This window comes from Artemia franciscana, chromosome 1 (assembly GCF_032884065.1).
Source record: "Artemia franciscana chromosome 1, ASM3288406v1, whole genome shotgun sequence".
NCBI lineage: Eukaryota > Metazoa > Arthropoda > Branchiopoda > Anostraca > Artemiidae > Artemia > Artemia franciscana.
In genome coordinates, this window is record NC_088863.1 from 46,831,752 (window position 1) to 46,858,310 (window position 26,559).

General features: G+C 34.6%; 2 protein-coding genes across 2 annotated transcripts in view; both read right to left on the minus strand.

Annotated features, from left to right (window-relative positions):
• The window catches only part of LOC136030646 (putative tricarboxylate transport protein, mitochondrial), a 61,603-nt gene extending 60,685 nt beyond the window's left edge, over positions 1-918 (minus strand). The window contains exon 1 of the mRNA XM_065709719.1: positions 701-918. Coding sequence (XP_065565791.1) covers positions 701-812 — 112 coding nt within the window. The 5' untranslated portion in view covers positions 813-918. The remainder of the gene's footprint in view (positions 1-700) is intronic.
• Positions 919-7,474: 6,556 nt separating this feature from the next.
• LOC136031945 (WD repeat and HMG-box DNA-binding protein 1-like) overlaps positions 7,475-26,559 on the minus strand; it is a 49,730-nt gene continuing 30,645 nt past the window's right edge. Inside the window, exons 2-4 of the mRNA XM_065711990.1 lie at positions 21,016-21,227; positions 14,320-14,831; positions 7,475-9,809 (exon numbers count right to left, since the gene is read on the minus strand). Coding sequence (XP_065568062.1) covers positions 7,792-9,809; positions 14,320-14,831; positions 21,016-21,227 — 2,742 coding nt within the window. The 3' untranslated portion in view covers positions 7,475-7,791. The remainder of the gene's footprint in view (positions 9,810-14,319; positions 14,832-21,015; positions 21,228-26,559) is intronic.

A 26,559-nucleotide genomic window follows, 5' to 3' on the forward strand; every position in this document is an offset into this window, starting at 1 on the left:
AAGCAGAACATCTATTTTGCAAGGTTTCACTTTTATAACACACATACTTTTGAAGGTCATCAAAGGTCAGGGCCCTCTAGAGGAAGAAGGGGTATAGGTAGGTACTACAAAATACCTTCCCAGGACATACTTTAGTCTGTAGACCCATCCCTGAGATAGCAAGAAGTCACTCAACTAGAATTTTACCAGGAGACCATATCTTGAATTTATGACAAATTACTCCTACTGGACTGGCTCTAGTGGGAAGTGATTGGGTCTATTCTTGTAGGCCTATTGTGCCATGCTGAAGCAAAATGGGGGCAGTCAATTTTTCCAGATTGTTAAAGAAAAGGGGGATCTCCCAAAAAGAGATCTTTTACCCTATGCTCCACCACCCCTGAGAGGAAAAAATAGATCTAGGCTAGCTCTGGGTAGACTTAGCCTGTATTCAAGTTTTAGCAAGCAAATCAATAAAATATACCTAACTTTAACTTTATTCCTCATCAATAATTGGCTTATAGTCTAAATTTGAAAAGAAAAATAATAGCATAGGCCTATAGCCAAGGCTAGCCTATTTGGAAAGTGTTGGGCCTACATGGTGAAACAGCCTAGGCTTTTCATTTATTATTATAGTCAAGTGTGTTTCAGATATATCACACTATTATTGCCCTATAATATATTAGGTTGTTTGTCAAAGCATAATTTAATTTACATATCTTACCTGCAATAACACCCTTTAGCCCCTTATTGCCACCTCCAGCACTGGCTGCTGCACCGTTCTGAGACATCCATTTTCTATGGTGGAAGGGAGAGCTGAAAATGTTGCTATCCATAGTGGAACGGGTAGAAAATGTAAATGAGATAAAGGGAAGTGGTTAGGGGGAAATTTCCAAAATACAGATCTCTTATCTTGTCTGGGATTTTTAGGAAATTATATATTCCTTTTTAGAAGAGCCATCTATGAAATTAAAAGCGAACATTACTTCAGATGCCGTATTAAAGATCTAAGGCTAATTCTTACGATGATGAGGGCTGTAGCCCATTTTCACAAAGATAAGAGCTGGATATAGTGTTGGTTTAAGTTTACCTAGAGGCATTTCTTCCCGTTCACGTTTTTCTGTTTTATATAGAGGTACACGGAAATGGAATAGTTTGATAAGTAATATAAGGAGTATTGGAGACCCTGATATATTTCGAAAAACTATTAAGGAACTGCTTTTTGTAGATTATGATTTTTGATCCATTCATTTATTTTTTTATTGTGGGGGTCATGAAGATATGTAGTTCCCAGAGGAATAGCTAAGTAATGATGTTTTTTTCATATTTATAGTTGAGTGTGGTGGTATTAGTGGTGTCAGTGGCCTAGTGTTCTTTCATGTCATGTATTTTGTTTTCTCTATCTCCCCCTAGGACAAGCTTTGATTTTTAGGGGAAGTAGTTACCATTTTTCGCTTGATATCTGTATAACGAATAAATCCTTCTCTCTCTCTCTCTCTCTCTCTCTCTCTCTCTCTCTCTCTCTCTCTCTCTCTCTCTCTCTCTCTCTCTCTCTCTCTCTCTCTCTCTCTCTCTCTCTCTCTCTCTCTCTCTCTCTCTCTCTCTCTCTCTCTCTCTCTCTCTCTCTCTCTCTCTCTGTTATAGAAGTCACCCATTAACGTGAGCCGGTGTTTTGCCCTAAATTTGTTGAATAAAATTGTGTTTTGCATCCATCCCCTCAAATCCCTCTTTCGTTGACCATGACATGACCGTTGAGCATTGACCTTTGACCTTTGACCATGATACGTTGTCCATGACTCTTTGACCAGAGCTCTAAGGATTTTCATAAGGATGAGAGCTGGATGACAATCCAGGCTACACCTGAACCTGTGTTTTCGTACTATGTTTGTTCAACAAACGTATACTTTTGCTTCCACTCTCTTCTTATCCACTGGAGAAGATCTTAGTAGAAAAATTTACTTTTTGATGGATAAAATATTGTTTTCACAGGGATTGATGGTCAACATGACCAACTTCAATTCTAGTGAAAATGACCTCAAGAGTGGAACTAAAAGGGAAAGTACTTATTTGATTGAACAAACAGTTGTATTCATGAGGATGGGAGGTCGATAAATTTTAACTATCATCATTGAATTGGATCCCTTGATGACAATCCAGGGTTCCTAACAAAAGCTCTAGTTCAACCTAACAAAAAGTGATAGTTAACCTCTGCCTTGAGATAAGAATGCAGCTGGATGAATAAACCGACCTTTTAATTGATTAAATATTTTTCTTTCATGATTATGAAAGGTGAACAAAAGCTTATCTACCATCTTCCTAAAAATAGGCCCCTAGAAATACACTCCGCATGACTCTTAGTTTATTTGTTTCATTTATACACTTTCGGAGTCTTTTTACATTCCTGCGCAAAATTTTGGTGCGTTCTACTAAAAACAAAATATTTAATAATTTTATTCATATTAAAATTATGGTCAGAGCTTGAGATTAAGCTAAAATTTAAATTTTATCTCTAAAAAAAAAATAAGAAAGCAGTTTTTCTTTCGGAATAAGTAGTGTATTCACACTATTTACCGTTCAGCCTAAGATTTTGTTTAAAATATTTAAAAGTTTCAGATGATGGTGATAAAATGTCAAAACTGGTCCAAGGCAGTTCACTAAATTCATTTAAAGTCCACATAGATTATATCTTCTGAGTAGCCGTTACTACATGGAATTGTAAAGACTGTTTACGGTTTGACTGTTAGCTAGAACTCGAAATTTTTTATCTGTCAGCCTGACAAGGAATCTAGACTGACATTTTATGTTCTTATAAATTCAAGTAAAAAATGCATCAAAGTCAATGAGAGGCTACTTCCTATCTGGATCCACAACAGCCAGAAAATTCATAGAACTAAATTCAACGTTTTGTTAATTTGCTCCCGTGTAACAGGGGTGAGGTAAATCATTTTTGAAAGTCCCCTCCCATTACTTGATCCGATATTATGTTCCTTATATCTAGTAGTATGGATTTTGATCTTTCCTTCTGTTTTAAAGGCCTTACTAATGTTTACAATAAAGCTGGACAAAACAGCAAAATAACAGCAAGGTTTACAATGACAGCAAAATTGAACCATATTGATATAACTGTAATGGCTAAATTCCAGGCACATAATCCAAATCTTCTTAAAATGACCGGTTTTTAGAAGTTTATAAGGCTACGCCTGATTGACCCAACTTAACCTCCCTAGGAAAAAAGGAGGAGGGGTGATGATTTTTGCAAAGGATTGTCTATCTCCTACCCTTATTCATGTGCGACGACTAGGTGATTGTGATAAAATCATTTGGACATCTAATAAGCCCAAATGCCTGCCTCGGCTTTACACTAATTTAATCATTTGCTAATTTATTATTCACCCTGACAGAATGCTCGTTCTCGTCGTAATTTTCATGATAGGCTAAAAGCAAGTCTTGACTTTGTGACGACAAAGTATCCAAATGCCGGTACTTTATAGCAGGAGATGCAACCGAACTAAGTCTTAATTATCTGTGCAAAGATCAGAAGCTTAAGCAAATTGTTCCCTAATACAAGAGGTGGAGCCAGTTTGGATGTTATTTGCACCAACCTTAAAATCTTTTGCAATAGTTCAACTGCCCTTCCCCCTTTAGTGGTAGCTGTTGTTTCATGCTAAAATTGAAACCGCTGATAGTTTTTAAAACAAACTACTCAGTTTCTGAATTTTTGTACCAGCCAATAACAAGTCAAAGCATTTTTATTTTGGATTACGTCTGAGAGTTGGGATGAAATTGTGTCGTGATGTCGCCTTCTGCTAGTTCTATTCAAACAATTTTAATGACAAATAATGACAAACTTTTTTTCCATGGGAAAAAAGATGATGCCTTAACCCTCCGCAAAAAAATAAAGAAAGAAATACATCGTAATGCTTCTCGTTATGGTAAGAATACATTTAATTGCTTAAAACAGAGCAAACCTCAGCAATGGTTAAGAAAGTGAAAGAAATAGGGGGTCCCTCATGCAAGAACCTTGATTTTCTTCTGGATAAACCATGTGAACAGACAGCCAATGAGCTTAACAAACACCTACCTAGCATTGTGCAAACGTGCCCCCCTCTCTCGGAAAACCATCTAATCCATGAAACTTCAAAAGATTAAATCCCGAAAATTTCAGCGAAGCAAATAATAGAAAAAAAAAATACAGAAACTAAAAAGAACTAGTATTTGTCCCATTGATATCCCAATTGACCCAATAAAAACGTTCCCTGATAAACTATCAAAACCCCTTGTTAGTATTTTAATTAGTAATTCCGGATGTTACCCATCGTGATAGAAGCAAGGCTATATTGCTCCAATCTGAAAGAAGGGAGGCCTGAACAATTTTATTGGAGAACGACCAATCCCTTTAGCCCAGGTCTTCTCAAAAACGTACGAGGGTTTCTTAACTATTCTTAACAATTAAATATTTTCTTAACAATAATGGAGTTTCCAAAAACGAGCACATAGAATCATAAATGGTGAAATGAAGGCCATATATATATATATATATATATATATATATATATATATATATATATATATATATATATATATATATATATATATATGTATGTAATATATGTGGCCTTCCCTTCACCATTTATGATTCTATGTGCTCGTTTTTGGAAACTCCATTATTGGCTGAATAAAAGAACAATACAGTTGGAGAAAATCCTTAGAGGGGCAAGTGAATTTTATCAAAAGTTTAGAAGGGAAATCGAAGTGAAAGCTTGTTTGAGGATGTTTTGAACATGGGCATCCCACTTAAAGTCAACAGTAATTGTCACCATAAGTAGTTTAATGCATGTGGCATAGGCTTGAAAAGGAATGGGGTTTGTGAAAGAAAGGGATAAATTAAAAATATTAACTGTCATAACTGACGGTTTATTAGCGTTAACTTTCATCTTCGACAAAGAAGACAGCGGTAAGTGATGTCCTAATCGAGTTTTTAATATTTCGTCGACAAATCTCAAGTGCAGACAGGTTGTCCACATACTTCCATTGCTCTGTGTGGTTATTCTTGAGGCTATTGACCATTGTGAAGAATAAAATGGGACTCAACAGGGTTCTCTGGGAGACCCTACAAAAGATAGGAAGGGGATCGAAATAAACATTTTTATATTTAAGCACTTGAGAACGATTTGTTAAAAAGGCTGCAACAGTTTTAACTAGAAAGGGACTCACTTGAATTTCCGTCCGTAGTTTATTCACAAGGATATTGCAGTCAACCAGGTCGAACACTTTCAGGAGATCAGTTAATAAAAGATTCAACCATGTATCAGGGTTTTCAAGAATGGTGTCAAGAAGACTAGCCGGGACTATAACTGGTTAGCCAGGACTAACCAGGACTTCTGAGCAGAGAAGTATGATTTTGTTATTTGTTTTTCTTGGTGACTGAACGTTGTGCTTATTTAATGTCGAGTATTTTAAAGTTAATCTCCTTTATTTTGTTTTGAACTGCTATGGCCCTAGGGCTTAAATGCAATAAAACCTACTTATATCCATCGATTTTCTTTAAATAGATAGGAATTCTATGTTTCATAGCTTCAATAAATTTAAATGCAATTGTGAGACCAGGGATCCAAGCTAGCCAAGACTAGCTAGAAATCAAATTAATCTCCTTTTTCCAATAAATATCACTCCAAAATTTACTACAGGATCCAAGCAGGTTTAATTGGGCTAAACCTGCAGGTTTTCTCCTATTAAATCACAAATGTCAATGTTCTCATCCTTTCCTCCCTATAATACAGATATTGCAATATTAGGAGTAAAACAATTGATCATCGCCTGTCTGAATGTAATATGCTAATGCCTGCACAGCATATCATTCAAAGTAAACTGTTACAGTACTTCAAACACCACAAAATCTAGCCACCGATCAAGAGCCTCGCAGACTGAAACTACATAAGGAGTGCTGAACTCAAAATATAAACATTGACCGTCCAGTTCCAGGAATCGGAAGAGGTACTGCAAGACAAATAAATAAACCCGAGCCATTTCAAGGCAGAAAACTAGCAGCAATTCGTAATAGTTTTGGCAAAAAAGCACATTTTTCACCTAGTAGAAGAAGAAGATGAAGCTTCATGAACGATTATCAGGTTTTCTGTTTCAGAATACTGGATGTTTAAAACAATTCTTTTTCTCATTAAATACCAAGAAGTTTTTAACTCAGACGGAATGAGAGGATTCAGCAAAAGCTAAGTTTTTTTTATAACGATGAAAACCGCAAAAAAATATAGTTTTTACTTTTAACTCAGACGGAATGAGAGGATTCAGCGAAAACTCAGTATTTTCTTTTGGTACTTGCGTATTATTCAGAACACACTCAATAAGTGAAGTTAGGTTCTTTCGTAAACAAATTACAATGAAGGTATATTTTATGAGAAAATCCGGTTTCATAGCCACAAAGGTTAGGTTAGGACAAAACAACTCAAGACAAAAAACTCACAAGTCAAAACTCAAAGACAAAAACAACAAAAGGTTAGGTTAGAATTCTAAGTTGTAATTTTACAAGTTTCCTAATAAAGTATTATATTTTCATCATATTTTGTTTTATTTCATTAGCTTTATCAAAAGCTTGGGCCATATATTTGCATATTAGGGGGGATGGGGTGCATTATATCAAATATCTAACTTTACCTAATCTAACCACCTCGATATATAAAATATTTAATTAAAATTTACCTGCATCGTAGTTTGTTTCACGAAAGAACCTAACTTCACTTATTGACTGTGTTCTGAATAATACACAAATACCTTTTTTTATAACCATGAAAATCGCAAAAAAAATATTAGTTTTTACTTTATTCATTAATAATTTTCAGTTTTCAACCAGAAAAGCTCTACTCAATAGCCCGCAAGGTAGCCAGAAAATGAATAAACATTCCTGATAAGAGTAAGGAGAGACTATAAGAGTCTCAGTCCGTTTCTTTGGAGGCACCAAAGTGTGGAGGGGACGTTATTGCCAGTATGTGGTCTCAGGTGACCCAAAACCACCAGTATAAACAGAATTAATATTGATTATTAAATTAACCAAGGTTTTAGCCCAAGACCTAATCACAGGGCCTTGATACTGGGGTTGTTTACAAGTTTTTAGTTTTATCAATATATTCTTGATGAAGACAGTAAAATCACATGAACTAATATAACTGTAAATGACGAGAATTGACCGAAAATGTCACTGAAGTTTTCTATCTTCTATCAAGCGCCTAAAATCGTAATTTGTGAAGTTTCAAAGTACTTAACCTAATTAGAAGTGTTCGACAGTAACCGCAAAGTTCATGGTTTTGAAGTTCCTGCCTTTTATTTAATTTCAATCCAGGTGACTTAGTTTTGGTAATTCAAGGAATATGCAACCACTATCCATCGAACTGAGATCTTGCGTCCTTACTGGTTTAACGCAAGTAACACATTTATCGGCCTTATTCTTTAAATATTACACAACATAGAAGTCATTCAATCCAAATAATTTGGAATTAAGCATTTTTATTGAGGAAGTAATTACTCGCTTCATTAAATATACACATTAGTAAATAAAAGGAAAAAAATAGAGAACTGAAGGACAAAGAAGAACAAATGAAAAGAAAACTAAATTCAAGGGCAGCACAAATGTCAAGAGTCAGCACATTTAAGGGTCAAGAGCAGCACACAGTCATCGGTTCGTAATTATAATGTCTGAAAATTTGACTTCTCGACACATTGTTTTAGTTTCTACAAGGCAGAAGAAAAATTGACCACTTTTAATACCAATGACAATCAACTATTATACAATCCAGATCTGTTTCGTCAATCTTCATCTTCTCGAGCAAATGACTTTAAGCCACTAAACCCTTTCGTACGTTTTTGATCACTGCAATCATCTGATTCTAGGGGTTTTCGTTTCTTACTGGTGTTTAAATATTTTGCCTTTTCTTCTGAAGGTAATTTACGGAATCTCTGAACGGCAACTTTTGTTATTTCTTCTTCAAGGGAGTCTGGAAGTTCTTCCAATAGAGAAGCCCGATTCTCGTGCAAAAAGAGTGCAAATCCACTAAGTTTTGGTTGCTCAACATTTCCTTCTCCATTTTGAATCGCTTCGGTTACTACTTTATTTTCACTGTTCTCAGTTTCCACATTTATCGTTTGCTCGATTGTTGCTGTTTCTATACCGTTTGTTTTAGATTTATCCAAAAAACGATCTTTCAATGTCATCTGTTTCGGCTTTAGTGTCTTTTTTGATGTTTGTATGTCTGTTGGCAAAGTTCCAAACTCTTTGGGCTTATTTTGCTTCACAGTTAAAGTATCTAGTACGTTCATGCTGGGTTCAACAGTTTTTTCTTGTTTTTTAGCAAATGGGTTCTTTTTCCCCAAGCTTAAAGGGGTCATTAAAGAGGGGACGGTTGACGGGGTTTCCTCTATCGACTTAGCTTTAAGCAGAGGATTTTCAGCTATTGATCTTCTGACAGGAGTGACTTCTTCAGCGATACTAGAGTCTTGTTCAGTTGTTAAAGTTTCCAACTCAGCCTGAGCTTCTTCATCTAATTTTTGGTTAGCAAGCTGATGGAGTTTATCGGCTAGCTTTCTATGCTGCGTTCGTAACGCATATTTGGCGGCAAGCTGCACTTGATGTGCCGTGTTCATCAGGGACGCCACAGAGTACGCTCTCGTATCTCTATCAGCAGCAGTTGAAAGGGCAAACAATTTCATCAAGCCTTCTCGAATTTTCTTCACTGCTTCAGTTGCTTCTCTGCAGTCCTGTGGAACAAGTTGCTCCACAAGTGACCATCGCAATAAAGCCTCTTCTTGCACCCCTTTGTCAGTATCCATGTCACACAAGGGCATTTGCCAACCGATGAGCTGCACAACTGGAGTTATATGTGCAGCAGGATATCTACTGCCTTTGCAGAGTATAGCTCTTATGTTCTGTTCCCTTTCACTGATACCAACAATAAAATAATTATCACTTTTGTTTGATAGTTTTCTTCGAGTTTCAAAAATAGGAATCCAAGAGTTTCTATAAAGGATATTCACAACTCCTGTGGAGTCCATTATAACTGGATTACTGTCATCACTAAAACCTATCCACTGTAAAACGGACCCTGGCTTCAATGGCAGTGGTTGAGGTGGTTCACACCAAAACGGAGGTACGAAATTAAATGGTATTTCAGCAATACAAAAGCCTAAAGCTGAGTCGTCTTTAACTCCTAGTGCCATATGAAAAACAATAAACAATTTGTTTCCTCTTGCGCTTGCGCAGACAACACGACCTGGGGCTGTAAGTAAACCTCTTTGGACACCAGTCACCGTAAAGAGTCTAATCAAGTTTGTATCCATAGCAACAGCAGCAAAATTTTCTCCAGTACCAACACAAACAGGTTCTTCATCAACAAAATCAACACTCCATTCCTGATGCTGATCCCAAGAATTTAACTGCAGAACAACAACTTTTCCCGGGGTTTCCCCAGATTTTTCAGCACCCAGAATACAACACTGTTCACTCAAGTCTGCCATTGTGTGTCCATAAGTATTAGACATATGAATATTATGGTGGACTGTCACATCGTGAAACGCTATGTCAATGATCGAGTCTTCAAATTCCTGTGATCGGACGTAGCCAATATAGTTGTAAATCATGTAACGGTCGTTAAGGTGAACAGGAGTTGAGCCAGGTTGAAATGGCACTTGGATCGATTTCTCTGGCAACGATGTTTTACTAGCTTCTCGTTTCACTGAAACTACTGACTCAGTCTCAATTTCATCCTCGTTAACCATAGCCAAAATATCATCAACATCAACTTCGTTTCTTGATGATGCCATTCTTTTTCCTGAAATAAAAAAAAGGTGTTTAGAGCTAAAAGATCCTTTAGAGCCAAAGCCCTTGTACATCATTTAGAGCCAAAGACCCTTAGGAGCTCTTAAACAAACAAAGATCCTTTAGATTCAGACGGCATTTAGCTGCTATACTTTATAGTTACTGCATATTTATAGTTAGTGCATTAGTGCATTTTATCCTAAACACAACAATAAGGTATCGATTAATACTAAGTACTATGGAGACACTAAAGCATGTGTTTTTAGCCTGTTTCAACATATTGCCTCTTTATAAGGCCCTTAAAGGAGGTTATTTTGGAGAGGAGGGGGGTTGAATTCTCCTCCCCTGAATACGGCCCTACCGCAATATTTCAGAAATTATGCCGAATCGAAAAGAAAAACCTGTACCATTGGAAATTGAAACCACAATAACGGACAAAACCCCACATGGGAGAATTATAATCCCCTACTTTGAGAAAAAAGGAAAAATCCCTTTTCCGCATGTGAACAAGTTATATGTCTCCTTTTTTCACCACGGGTGCTCGTACCGAACCCCTTGTCATTGAATGTTGGGAGAGGGCTCATTTGACACATAAGAGGTAATCATGTTTTGAATAACATACATTCCTTGTTCAAAACAGATTTATTTCATGCCGACTCCAAGATTAGTATGATACTTAAACTAATTAGGTTTTAAGATGACAAGGCTATTTGTCTCCAATAATAAGTAACAATGTGATTGACTTTCAAAAACACATCACAAAAATAAACCAATGGGATAAAAGCACTTGATACGGAAGTATAAGATAGCAGTCATCCTTTTTTTCTCGTGACAACGAAACGAAGATTTAAGACTAATACCTTGTTGTCTGATAACTGACCGTAGCACCAAGCCACCTGAGGCCAACACATCTACGCACGCTCCTACTTCCTCCTAATCTATTCAATGCCTCCCACTTTATACCCTAACAAAAAGTTCCAGTTTCCCTTAAATCTTTCATTATGACATCTTCCCACCCACAGGATAACCTGATTTCCGCTTAGCCGAAAAGGACAATCTTCGGCGATCTGTCATCCTTCATCAGCAGAACGTTCCCTACCCATCTAAGCTTAATGCTAAGGTACCTTAAGCATTAACAAAACTTATATTTATAAAACTTTTTTTTACATTCTATTTTTTATTATTTATCTATTTATAATTGAATAATTGAATAATATTCTTTATTATTTATTTATTTAATTAATAATATTTATTATTTATTTTTCATTTTAATTATCATTAATACTTATTTATAAGAAGTAATAAATCATTTATGCTATTGATTTATTTTTTATCCTGCTATTTATTCAACTCTTTACCCCCTCCCGAGAACTTCCAATGTCCTTCAAATCCATTCTTATGGCCTCTCCCCGCCCCATTCGAGATTAACTTGCTTTTCGTTTAGCCGTAAATGTGTCGTCCATTATCTGTGAAGCACTGCCAAACCATATTAACCTTTCTTTCATTATAGCCATAAAAAGTGGAATCAAACCAGAATGGTTAATGGTCCAACTGTTCCTATAATTCTAAGATTTTACACAAAAAGTCAAATTAAGATTTTGGGAAAATTCTAGTTAATTGACTTCTTGCTATCTCAGAAAGGGTTTAGGATAGGAAAATGAAACTTCTAGGGATGGGTCTACAGGCTAAAGTATGTCCCGGGAAGGTATTTCAAAGTACCCACCTCTACTTCTTCCCCCTCTAGAGGGCCCTAAAATTCGCCTACATGACAGGTCTGTACCCATTGAAATTTTGACAAAACAACATTGTACCTTAATTTTCAGTTACTAGTTGCCTTTTCTCTTCCTTTAGTTCTGAAAATGCAATTCCTATTATTTGAGTAGAATTTTGAGCCATATCAATGGTTTTTTTTTTCAAAATTTAGGAAATGTATTTGCATATCTTTAAAACCTTATAAAATAGAATTGAGCAAAGTTATGAAGCTGAAAACAATTTCGTTGTACTTCAATTAAGCAGAAAATCTATTTCGCAAGGTTTCACTTTGATAACACACATACTTTTGAAGGTCATCAAAGGTCAGGGACCTCTAGAGGAAGAAGGAGTGGAGGTAGTCGCTTCAAAATACCTTCCCGGGACATACTTTATTATCTAGATTCATCCCTGAAAGTTTTATTTTCCTAACCTAAACCCTTTCTGAGATAGGAAGAAGTCAATTACCTAGAATTTTACTAAGTTTTTTTTATTTTTTTTTTAAATATGGGCAAGCCAAAATTAACCTTCCTTTCATTATAGCCGTAGAACGCGCAATCAAACCAGAGTGGTTAATGGTCCAACTGTTCCTATAATTGAAAGATTTTACACACAAGGTCAAATTCAGTTTTTTATTTTATTTCCCTTACAAAAAAATCTCATTCTTGGTGGGATTTTCCCACCAAATCCGTCCATATCTTTTCGAACGAAACGCTACGTCTACGCTAGAAAACAGTAGAAAAATAGCCTAGAAAACGCTACATTTTAAGGCAGACTTTTCCAACTTTAATTACATTTTAAGGCACAGTTTTCAAATGCATCAGCTTGACCCTCCTCAGAAAGCTGTTGAGCAACAGAACGCAAAAGGACACCATTTGTCTTGGTTTTTCTTATACCCTGGGTGAGCAGTGACACCTGCTCATACCCTGGGTGAGAACAAGACAAATGACACCATTTGTCTTGGTTTTTCTTATACCCTGGGTGAGCAGTATCACGAAAGCTGGAGTAGCCAATGTTATAAGATCATGGTTTCCTTCAATAATCTAGTGATTTTTGTGGTGATTTAGTGATTTTTTTTGTGTGTGTAATGCTATTGTGACTTATGATCTTTATTTCAAATTTGTACAGAGATGATCTCATTTAAAACGACAATATTAAACAGGAAAATGTGTGGCATTGTCTAGTCATCTAAATACGTACAATTTATCTATGAACCAGGCCTAGGTAAAGTAAAAGGACCAGTGTATTCCTTCTGATCACAAAATAAGAGACTGGCTCTGGTGCTTTCATGCCTGCTGTTTACTTCTATACAAAAGAGCGGAAAGGTAAAGACGCGAGAGGCAAAAATTGAACTACATCATTAGAAAAAGCTGACAAGCCGAAGGACTGAGAAGTGGGGCAACAGGGATGGTCTGCTTTTCTTTCAATCCCAGGTGAATGGCTAAAAGAACAACCTTTGCAGTCTGTCATTCTATTTGAAACGTTTCCTAGCAATCTCAACCTTTCTCTCATTATAGTCCTAGAAAAGAGGATACTTACTGCACAGTCGGAATACGGTCAGTGCTGACCTGAGACAATTTCTAGAGGTGTGTAAGGAGCAACTAGGATATATTCTGTATATCCTCTGCACAAAGTAAAAATACTACACAAACTGATAAATCGTTAAAAAATTTTCACCAAACTGATATATCGCCAAAATTTTGCACCACAAAAAATATTCAACTTTTTATTTCAAAAGCAGCAAACTTGACTTTGAGGATAGTTCTATAATTGTAACAAGAGGAGAAAGAGATGATGCCTTACATAAGGTCCAAAAGCTGCACTCTTTACATCCCCCCCTCACAAAGCCAGGTTTTGCTGTTAAATATGGCAAGGTATGGGATGGTAAGATAGGCTTACACAGTGGCAAATTGCACGGTGAGAAGCTGTGTGGCAGTGCAATTAAACTGAGAATTATTGAGACTCATTTGGATAATAGAGGGATGTAATGGCTTGGTTGTGTGGCAGCTTGAAGTAGAACAGATCTTGAGCAGTTACTATTTTGTATATGCAAATGTATTAAAAAAAAATAGTGTAATCTTGCTGTGTCCCTACCAAGAAAATTAAAGCTTTTTGCTGCAAAATATACAGGGTAGGGCACAAGCCACTACCATTTTAAAATGAAATACCCTTTTTTCAATAAGTTAATTTTCCTTTTCCTGATTACAAAATTAAATCATTGGCAATTCAAATAAGAATAATTTCATAACCGAAGAAAGGGTCAGGATAATCGGATTTATTTTTTTTAAAGGATGCTTAGTAATTGGAACATAGAGATTTTAATTGTATTCTTTCAATGTTAGCCACTCCCCTAATAAACCTACAATAATTGACTTGGGGAAGCGTTTTCAAGAATTTGCTTCCGTTGGTGATAGGTCTTAGCCTGGATGAGACCATTGAGTATGAGTGGCTGAAAACACTGAAAATACGCGGTGTAGCATTGAAGATGACCCAAGCACATCCATGACTACGTGACATTATTTGATTATGCCATATTATTTTCTAAACATATATTAAAATAATATTTCGATATTTAAACTATGTAACAAAAAAGAACTGATTAAGTACAATCATTTGGAAAAAAAAAGAATTCTAAAGTAACATAGGCGCTACCCTGTATATTTCACAAGACAAAAACCCCATCATGTCCAACTTACACAAAAAGACATATTCCACCAATCATAAAAGATGATCAGTCTTTTGCGAAAAGAAATAAAAAAAGAATTAAAAAACACCTGTGAATGTGTCACCATCTTCAGTCATCGCAAATCCTACTTCTGCTTTCAATTTAGATATGGAAATTGCATTATCATCATCATCATCATCATCATCAGCAACCATTGGCTTTCGCACAGGAGTTATAGGCAAGCTCTTCTTTTCTTCTACAGCTTTCAGGCTTCCAAAAATAACTTCAACTGACCCCAAATTCCCCTTAATATCAGTATATATTAATTCTTTTTCATTTGTCCCCCAGACGAATCCGCATATTTTCAGCTTTTTACTTGTCTGACAATAAAACTCAGAAGAGCCATCTAAAGAAAAAACGACAAATTCACCGTGGCTAGTAGCGCAAGCAATATATGAGCCGCTAGGACTAAATTTTACTATAGAGGGCAGACCCTTCCAATTTTTGAAGGCAAAAGAATTTGAAGACTCAAACGGATTTTCTTGGTTTGTTGTTTCATAAATTAAGACAGATTTCATGGTTGGTACGGCTAATAATGTCCCATCTTTAGACCAGTCAAGCCTGAAAGAGAGAGATGAATTAAAGACATACCTATACATCGACGTAACACAGACATAATGACGCGTAAATATTGATGTAATAAATCTTGTCTTTAGTCCAGTCAAGCCTGAGACAGAAAGGTGAATCAAATACCCATACATCGAAGTATTTATGTAACATAGACATAATAACGTAATATCGAAGTAAGGACGCATAGACATTGACGAAATAAAGTTCAGTCTTTCGACCAGTCAAGACTGAAAGAGAAAGGTAGACTCACGTCATACCTATACATTGACGTACAATATGTGCAGCATACACGAGCACCATGAAGAGCAGTGAATAAATAAACCAAAATGAAAATAGTGATAATGGAAAAACAAAAACTTGTTCGCACAAACTGGTATGTATTAAATTTAAAATTTAAGCTAAATCTTAATTTAAATGAAATTCAAGTCTTGTGGATTCAGTCATGCCTGCCAGTTATGTGGTAATATATATTATTATATTTGTATAAAGCTCTTCCTTGTTTGATAAAAGCTTGCGTATACTAAATTTAAATCAAGACATCCAGTCTTAATATATATATATATATATATATATATATATATATATATATATATATATATATATATATATATATATATATATATATATATATATATATATATATATATATATATATAAACTGGCTATAACTTATCCTTAGGTCTGACACAACCAATGACGGTTCTAATTGCCCATCAATTTTACATCAAGTTCTGAGAATGAGATATATAAATTAGTTCTAGGTTTGACTCCACCGATGGTGGGTTATTTAAAAATTGAAGTTTCGTCACTAAAATGAAGTTTGCAATTTATTTACACATATTGTATATAAATATTCTGGGCTCAGTTGTGTAGTAACATATCTTAACATATTTATATATATATATTGTTTCCTTATTAGATACAAAACTTGTGTGCATTAAATTTAAATCAAGGTAAATGGTCTAATTTCCCATCAATTTTAGGCCAAATTCTGAAAAAGAGACATATAAGTTGGTTCTAGGTTTGACCCTACCGATGATGGATTTAAAAAAAATTAAAGTTTTCTCACTAAAATGAAGTTTGCAACTTAATTGTACATTTTAAAAACATTGTGGATTCAGTCATGCCTGCAAGTTATGTGGTAATATATATTATCATATTTGTATATAGTTCTTCCTTGGGTGATAAAAGCTTGTGTATACTAAATTTAAATCAAGACATCCGGTCTTACTATATATATATATATATATATATATATATATATATATATATAATATAAATAGTTACATACCAATAGTTACATCATAAGAATTGCATTTTAATGCTGATTTTAAATATACAATTTTCATCAAGATCAGCTGTACCCATCAAAAGTTACGAGCCTGAGAAAATTTGCCTCAGTTAAGTAACTAGGGGGAAATACCCCCTAAAAGTCATACAGTCTTAACGAAAATCACACCATTAGATTCAGCGTATCAGAGAACCTTATTGTGGAGGTTTCAAGAAGAAAGTTTATATATATATATATATATATATATATATATATATATATATATATATATATATATATATATATATATATATATATATATATAGATCAAACAGTTCGTGACAATGAACTGTAGTAAGGAGCGACCCGGCTCAATAGTAACCGAAACTCTAAAAATGGAGTTTTGATACTAATAGTGACATCAAAAGAATTGCATTTTAATGCTGATTTTAAATATACAAGTTTCATCAAGATCAGCTGTACCCATCAAAAGTTACGAGCCTGAGAAAATTTGCCTCAGTTAAGAAACTAGGGGGAAATACCCCCTAAAAGTCATACAATCTTAACGAAAATCACACCATCAGATTCAGCGTATCAGAGAACCTTATTGTGGAAGTTTCAAGCTCCTATCTACAAAAATGTGGAATTCCGCATTTTTTGCCAGAAGACAGATCACGGATGCGTGTTTATTTGTTTTCTTTTTTTTTTTTTTTTTTTTTCCCAGGGGTGATCGTATCGACTGAGTGGTCCTAGAATCTTGCGAGAGGGCTCATTCTAATGGAAATTAAAGTTCTAGTGCCCTTTTTAAGTGACCAAAAAAATTGGAGGGCACCTAGGCCCCCTCCCACGCTCATTTTTTCCCCAAAGTCACCAGATCAAAATTCTGAGATAGCCATTTTATTCACCATAATGGAAAAACCTAATAACTTTGTCTTTAGGGACGACTTACTCCCCCGCAGTCCCCATGGGAGGGGCTGCAAGTTGAAAACTTTCACCTGTGTTTACATATAGTAATGGTCAATGGGAAGTGTACAGACGTTTTCAGGGGGGATTTTTTTGGTTAAGGGGGGGGGGGAGTTGAGGTGGGTGGGTTACGTTGGTGGATATTTCCATGGAGAGACTTCTCATGGTAAAAGTAGGATTTTCTAGCTTTATTTGAAAAAACAATGAAAAAATAAATATGAAAAGTCTTTTCTACTGAAAGTAAGGAGCAGCATTAAAACCTAAAACGAACAAAAATTATAGCGCATATGAGGAGTTTAACTCCTCGTTATACCCCACTCTTTCCGCTAAAGTATTTTTAGTAATTTCAACTATTTATTCTACGGTCTTTGTGATTCACAGGTCATTCTTAAGGAATTGGGACACAATCTAAGCTTTAGTGTAAAGAGCGAGGTATCGACGAGGGTTGAACCCCCTCATATACGCAATAAAAACGTACGAATATAGAAGTTCGTTACGTAAATTAATTCGTAAGTTACGTATATTTTTTACCAATGAAAACTTTTGTAAAAAATTAAAAGTTCTAGTTGCTTTTTTAAGTAATCAAAAACTTGGAGGGCAACTAGGCCTCCTCCTTCGCTTCTTTTTTCTCAAAATTTTCCGATTAATTGCAATTAATTAATAAGCAAATTTTGTTTGAATTATTTATGTGCGGAGAGCCAAGATCAAAACATGCACTAATTCAAAAACGTCCAGATATTAAATAAAAAGAAAACAAGTTTTTTTAGCTGAAAGTAAGGAGCGACATTAAAACTTAAAACGAACAGAAATTACTTCGTATATGAAAGGGGCTGCTTCCTCATCAACGCCCCGCTCTTTACGCTAAAGTTTTTTACTGCTTTAAAAAGCAGAGTTAAGAGAACGAGTCAAACTTTAGCGTAAAGAGCGAGGCATTGAGGAGGAAGCAGCCCCTTTCATATACGAAGTAATTTCTGTTCGTTTTAAGTTTTAATGTCGCTCTTTACTTTCAGCTAAAAAAAACTTGTTTTTTTTTATTTAATTATTCTTAGGCCTGACCCTACTGATGGCGGACTTTTTTAAAATTGAAGTTTTATCACTATGAGGAAGGTTGCAAGTTATTTGCATATTTTAAATACATTCTGGGCTCATTATCCTATTTGTTCATAGCTTTTCCTTGGAAGATAAAAAAATTGGAGGCACTAAACTTAAATCAAATATCTGGTCTTAATTACAAATTAATTTTAGGCCAAATTCTAAAAAAGAGATATGTAAATTGGTCCTAGGGTTGACTCTATCAATGATGAATTGTTTTTTTTTTTTGAAGTTTCGTCACTAAAATGAAGCTTGCAACTTATTTGCATGTTTTATATACTTTCTGGGCTTGCCACTTATGTAGTAATATATCTTAGCATATTTGTATATAGCTTTTTCTTGGTAGATAAAAACCTGTATGTATTATATTTCAATAATATTTTCTGGTCTTAATTACCAATTAATTTTAGGCCAAATTCTGAAAAAAGATATGTAAACTGGTCCTAGGGTTGACCCTATCTATGATGTTTTTTTTTTAAACTTAAGTTTCGTCACTAAAATGAAGTTTGCAACTTATTCGCACATTTTAAATACATTCTGGACTCAGTCATTGTTGTCAGTTAGGTGGTAATATATATTTTCAAATTTGTTTAATCACGAACGAAAATGGAAGCCACCTTAACTAAAAAAAAAGAAAAAAGTTGGGACTATTCTCCCACGGATTTTGCCTTCGGATAGTTTTTCAGTAACCTTTGAAACAGTCGCTTATCAGAATATTCCCGGTTTTTTTCTGGAATTGAGTTCCAGGATTTTTGGCCCGGTATGACGAACGCTGAAACACGGTCTCAATATTCAAGGAATTTCGCATGAAAAATATGTGTTCTCAGGTCATTATAGTCAAAGGAATTATTTGGGAATATTCCAGAAAAATTGGAAAAATGTAAAAAATAGTCATGGCAAATATTAGAAATAGATATAAAATCCAAAGAAAAAATCCCACTTTTCTCGTAAAGATGTTTAATTGGCGAAATATAATCAATATTAAAAAGAATCCTCATTCAATTATTCTGAAGTGTTTGAAGAGACTTGAGGTTTATATTCATTTAGAATTTTTTGTTATGTTTCAATTCTGTTCTCCTACTGATCTTTTATCGCTCCATAGCTGAGGTTCAGTTCAAATCAGTTCTGAAATCCGGTGTGCAGGGTTTTTAAAATGAAAATATTTAGAGTTCTAGTTAGGAATTATCGAAAAAGGGACAATTTTCATATTTTTTAGGCGATTTCAGATTTTCTAATTTTATAAGCATCTTATCATTTTAGAGCAATATACAGCTAAATACTTGTCGCTAAATCACTTGTTTCAGAGGAACGCAAACACTAAAAAACAGGTGAAAAGGTAAAAAAAGATAAAACCGCTTCAATGATCTAAAAAAAACCTAAAGGTTATAAAAAAGAAATATTGTTAAAATAAAAAAATTTGAAAATTAGATGGCAAAAATATCTAAAAATATGTAGTAACACAGAGAAAATGGAGTTTACTTGTAAAAATATTTTTTAATTGTTTCTTTTGTAAAAAGACGTTTAAGGGTGTCTTAATTCCATTGGCTTATTTTTCTGACGTCATTTTCTTTTTGGGACAATTATATACCACCAATTCCATTTGGCCTAATTGCATTGGTTTATTTTTCTGATGCCACATTTCTTTTGGGCCAATTACCCTCTGTGTAGAACATGAAGCAAAGGAGAAAAAGAGAGCAGTCATATACTTTTGTATTAGAAAGTGCGTTTCGATTCCATTGCTTTATAATTCTGACGTCAAATTTCTTTTGGGTCAATCAAACACTGATAATTTTGCCTCCTTTCTACTAGCTCAAAATTGCCAATCAGGGTACCACCAGTGCGTCAGATAGAATTTAACTTTTCAATCTTTGTACTTGCTTAAAGTTTCACACAAGTTTCAAAATCAATCAGGTCTCTTTATTTCTCCAGGAATAAGAAACAATTTGATTGGCTAACAAATATATCTCACAGATGAAAAACAACTTTCATTTTTTTCTTTTTTCAGATGAAATGAACTTTCTTTTTCTGTTAGGTATGCATAATACATTTTAGTCTTTTGTATAACAGCTTTTTATTAAGAAACCGGCCGGAGAAGCGAACTTAGAATCAGGCGCCCAAAGCAAGCAGAATTAGACTTCTACAGAAAATAGGTAAAAAGTTTAGCCTACAACAGGTCTTGGTAGATAAGCGGGTGGTAGATTTGGTAGATAGGCGTCCAAAACAAGCAGAATTAGACTTCTATCAGAAAATAGGCAAATAGTTTACCCCACAATAAGTTTTGGTAGATAAGCGAGTGGTTGATAAGCGGGTGTTGGCTTTGGTAGATAGGCACCCAAAGCAAGCAGAATTAGACTTCTACAGAAAATAGGCAAAAAGTTTAGCCTACAACAGGTCTTGGTAGATAAGCGGGTGGAAGATTTGGTAGATAGGCGTCCAAAACAAGCAGAATTAGACTTCTATCAGAAAATAGGCAAATAGTTTACCCCACAATAGGTTTTGGTAGATAAGCGAGTGGTAGATAAGCGGGTGTTGGATTTGGTAGATAGGCACCCAAAGCAAGCAGAATTAGACTTCTACAGAAAATAGGCAAAAAGCTTAGCCTACAACAGGTCTTGTTAGATAAGCGGGTGGTAGATTTGGTAGATAGGCGTCCAAAACAAGCAGAATTAGACTTCTATCAGAAAATAGGCAAATAGTTTACCCCACAATAAGTTTTAGTAGATAAGCGAGTGGTAGATAAGCGGGCGTTGGATTTGGTAGATAGGCACCCAAAGCAAGCAGAATTAGACTTCTATCAGAAAATAGGCAAATAGTTTAGTTTATAACAAGTTTTGGTAGATAAGCGGGTACCTGCAGAATATAGGTGAATTCATGAAGTCGTTACTGACAGGGAAAATGGATGCTGTGCTCAAACACTTGCCACTTGCCACCTCCCAAGCTTTTAAAGTTCCATCACAGCTTGCTGAGGCTAATAATGTTGAACTAGGATCAAGACAAACTGATAATATTGGAGCCCGATGACCCTCCAACGTAACGTCTCTGACTTCGTCCACGAAATGAAGCTGAAACAAAATTACACAATTCAAAAATGTTTAGGGTGTCTATATAAAATCAAGTTCATGTCAGTGCATCCTGTATGCATTGTTACACCAAGGAGGGGTGGGGGTCCCACCGGGCTGGGAATTTTCCACGGAGGAATTTTCCACAGGTGGGAATTTTTCCGAGGGGAGAATTGCCCGTGATGATAACTTTTAAATACTTTTAAGCTTAAAAATACGCTCGTTATTAAAACGCGGGGGAGGGGGGTGGTATGCTGGAGTGTTTTGCGGGGAAAAAATTCCGTAGAAAGGGAGTCTTCCTGGAGGGATTTGAAAAAAATTGGAATTCAGCGACCTTTTAGCAAGAAGGACTGAAGCCAAAACACAATAATAAAATTCTAAAATACGTAAATTATAACATCTAATAATATACACCTTTATTTTATAAGTAATATTATTATAGCATATATTGTTATAAATTAAACACTAAATCATGTACAAGTTATGTTAATTAATAAAATATCTTGACTATTTTATCAGCTATTTACATTGACTATTGAGCTTGAACATACATGAGGGTATTTAATATCAGAGAGCATATTTTTTCATGCCGCTTGGTATGAAAGTGGTGGCTGTAGAAATTTGGAGCGTTGCTTATTCGATTGAAAACTTAAAAGCTCAGGTATCTTTTTAGAAAGTAATTGTAGTGTAATCCTTCCCCCCATGTGGCCTTCTTTTGCCCCCGGGCACCCCTACCCATCGGATCAGGGCATCCTTAAACTTTCCTTACGTTTATCCTTAAAATGTGTTTACATGAAAATATATAAAACCAATGAAAAAAAAGCTGAAAAATGATTGGTTTCACAAAAGAATCTTTCTTTCCGAAAAGCTTGGAAACAAAATCCATTAGACCATGAAACTTACGACCTTAAGTCCTTGGGTCAAGACTGCCCTATCACACACACACACACAAAAGTTTCTGAGCACACGCACCAAAAAACAACCAAAGACATTTTTCTCTAATTGGCTTGAAACTATTCCACTAAGTCCAAAAAGGGCAACAAACACTTTTTTAAACCAGCAAAAACATTAAGTATTGAAATTAGACAGGACATCCATAAAAATGATTGAACCCTTCAATATTTTGAAAAACACAATTCCTGGCATGCTGGTAATCTTGTCCTTATGTACTGCTACGAGGTGCCCTGTGGCGGAGGAGGGGGGATGAAGGAGAGAGAGTGCCAAAAGGAGCTTGTCACAACCAAGAAATAAATCGTAGTATTTCTCATTTTCCTGTTTTTGTGCCTTTAATACCTTCTTGTTTCACAGGGTGAGGGAGGGAGGGTCACTGCTCCCCTTGACAGAATATATCATCACTTCAAAGTTTTCAGATTAGATATTGGCTGATAAGTGTTACCAACATTGCCAGTTATATACAACAGGTACGATTATCCTATAAAAAAACCTTAGTTCAGACACTTAATACCAGGGGGCGCGGGTACGTTTTACCTCAGATATTCTTTCAAAGTGTTTGGGTAAAGATTGTTTTCTGTATTGTTGTTTGTATATGTGACCTGTGTTGCTATTTTACCACAAAATATACTATCTTTATAAATGAGCAATAATTGTGTATGTATGTATGTTCTCGAAAACGGCCACATATTTTTTCAGGGAAAATTGGTAGCTTGGATATTCTCGCATAAAAAGGCGATCTAGATAGGTCAGAAGTCTCAGAAAATTCGTTATGGGCCTTAATTTTGCCAATTGCAAATTACGTCATGTACTATGTTAGAACATCATGTTAACCTTTCTTATGACATCATGCTGCTAGTGTTTAATTGACGTTTGAGCGAATTATGACATCATATAAGCATTTTTTTATATGATGTCATGCATAGCATAAATAGGATTGTCGAGTTTCCAGGATTGTCGAGCGCCATTGTAGTTGTATCCCTGTGTACCACCTATGGATATAGATAGATTTATATATGTGTTTTGAACTACGTAAAACTTACGGATATACAACATTCTTGGCTTTCCCATTGTCTGTGCATATACAAAGCTTTATGTACTTATAATGACGTCATATGCAAACGCTCTTTCTACAAACAAACAAACATGCATACACACAACTCGTTTTTATATAGATAGATAGATAGATAGATACAATACAAATTAACTGCGTAAAACTTGCGAATATACAACATTCGTCGCTGGTCCAATTGTCGCTGCAATATAAATAGATTGTCAGGTTTACCAACCCTCGAACATGCAACGTACAATTGTTCATGGGAAAAACAATCAGTATTAAGATCTATACCACATTTTTCTAATGATTGACCTTGAGCTTTGTTGATGGTGATTGCAAATGCTAATCGAATTGGAATTGCAATCTTTTAAATTGAAAAGGCAGATCCGTTGGAATCATGGGAATGCGAGGAATAAGAACAGCCTCACCCTCAAGAGGCCCTGTCAAGATTGTGGCCTCTATGACGTTTTCCATTGTTTTTTTTTTTACGGCAAGTCGCGTGCCATTGCAAAGCTTTGGTGGGTTTTATGTTACGTAACAATATTATTGGTACGCCTATTTTTAGTTGTAGCACGTGCAGTGGAAACCCTGAGAGATCCAGGGAATTTAAAAATTCAGATGGATAATTAACCGCCTCATTTGGTTCCAAAACTGTGTCGACTGACTTGTAAAGGACTGCCTGGTCTCGAATCTTGGTCAAAACAATATTGTTGATTTCGTGGACGTCTATATTTTTGGGTGCAAGAATCGCTCTTTCACTTAGCCATTTATCTATCTATATAAAAATAAGTTGTCTGTCTGTTATTCTGTTACACTTTGTCTGTTACGCCAGATTATATCTTCTATCTATATAAAAGAAAACCAAACTAGAATGTAAAAACTGGAAAATTGCATAAAATATTTCGAAATATTTTGACAATAGATTAAAGTAATTCGAAAAAGGAAAAATGGTAAAAAACTAAAAAAAAACTAAAAAGAAAAAACTAAAAAAAAATGAAAAATTAAAAAAATTAAAAAAGGAAAAAACCTAAAAAGAAAAAAAACGTAAAAAAAATAAAAAGATAAAAAACTAAAAAAGAAAAAAACTAAGAAAAGCTAAAAAAACTAAAAAAAAGAAACAACTAAAAAAAACTGGGAATTGCACAAATATTTCAATATATTTTGACAATAGATTAAAGTAATTCAAAAACTTTAAAACAGATACCCCCAAATTTTGAGGTTTAATATAAATTGTTGGAGCTTTAGCATGCTTGGCACGTAAAGATTTTTCCAAGTGTCAATGTTAGAGTGAACATTGACAATTGAAGAACACAATCAATAAAAAGAAGAAACTAAAAAAAAGAAAAAACTAAAAAAGAAAAAAAAACTAAAGAAGAAACTGTATCTATATATATAAAAATAAGTTGTATATATGCATGTTTGTTTGTTTGTGGGTTTGCATTTGACGTCATTATAAGTATATAAGGCTTTGTATATGACATCATTATAAGATGACACTACAGACCGGGACACCTGGACACAAATGACGACCGAGACACAGGGAATATAAATGACGACCGGGACACTCAAAGAGAAATTACAGACCGAGACACCGGGACACAAATGACGACCGGGACACCGGGACAGGGGGAATATAAATGACGACCGCGGACACTCAAAGAGAGATTACAGACTGGGATACCGGGACATAAATGACGACCGGGACACTGGGAATATATAATGAGGACCAGGACACAGGGACACAACTACAACGGGTACGCCGGGGGCACAGGGGGATATATAAATGACGACGGGGACACAGGGAATGTTCGATTAGCAATCACCATCAACAAAGCTCAAGGGCAATCGTTAGAAAATGCAGTATAGATCTGAATCTATCTATCTTCTTATATATATATATACCTTACATATATATATATATATATATCTATTATATATATATATATATAATATTATATATATATATATATATATATCTATCTATATAAAAATAAGTTGTCTGTCTGTGGATGGATGGTCAGGTGACGTCACCTGAAAAAACTGGATCTCAGGTGACGTCAAAAACTGAAAAAAACTTAAAAAAGGCAAAAAACTACAAAAAAACTAAAAACTAATAAAAAAAATAAAAAAGCTAAAAACTAAAAAAACTAAAAAAAGGCAAAAACTACAAAAAAAAACTAAAAACTAATAAAAAAGCTAAAAAACTAAAAAACTAAAAAAAGGCAAAAACTACAAAAAAAAACTAAAAACTAATAAAAAAAAATAAAAAAGCTAAAAACTAAAAAAAACTAAAAAAACTAAAAAAAAGATAAAAAACTAAAAAAACTAAAAACTAAAAAAAAAAGGAAAAAACTGAAAAATAAGCTAAAATAAAGGTAAAAACCAATAAAAAACTAAAAAAAAAACTGAAAAAACTAAAAAAAAGGCAAAAACTACAAAAAAACAAACTAAAAACTAATAAAAAAAAGTAAAAAAGCTAAAAAACTAAAAAAAACTAAAAAACTAAAAAAAGGTAAAAAATTAAAAAAAATAAAAAAATAAAAAAAAACTAAAAAAAAGGAAAAAACTGAAAAATAAGCTAAAATAAAGGTAAAAACCAATAAAAAACTAAAAAGAAAAAAAAGGAAAAAACTAAAAAAATTTTCATCTAAAAAACTAAAAAAAACTAAAAAAGGTAAAAAACTAAAAGAACTAAAAAAGAAAAAAATAAATGACGAAACTCAAAGAGAAAGCGACCAGGACAAAAGGAATGTTCGATTAGCAATCAACAAAGCACCGGGACACAGGGAGTATAAATGACGACCAGGGCATAAGTAAAAAAAAAAAAACTATCTATATATATAAAAATAAGTTGTCTGTGGATCTGTGGATCGTGGATCAGGTGACGTCACCTGAAAAAACTGGATCAGGTGACGTCAAAACTGAAAAAACTAAAAAAAGGCAAAAACTACAAAAAAAACTAAAAACTAATAAAAAAAAATACACCGGGATACAAATGACGACCGGGACACAGGGAATATAAATGACGACCGGGACACAGGGACACAACTACAACGGGGACACCGGGGGAATCAGGGGGATATAAATGACGACCGGGACAAAAAAACTAAAAAGAAAAAAAAAATAAAAACTAATAAAAAAACTAAAAAATCTAAAAATCTAAATAAGCTAAAAAAGAAAAAAAAGGAAAAAAATAAAGGAGAAAAACAAAACTAAAAAACGAATGTATATACAGACCGGGACACCGGGATACAAATGACGACCGGGACACAGGGAATATAAATGACGACCGGGACACAGGGACACAACTACAACGGGGACACCGGG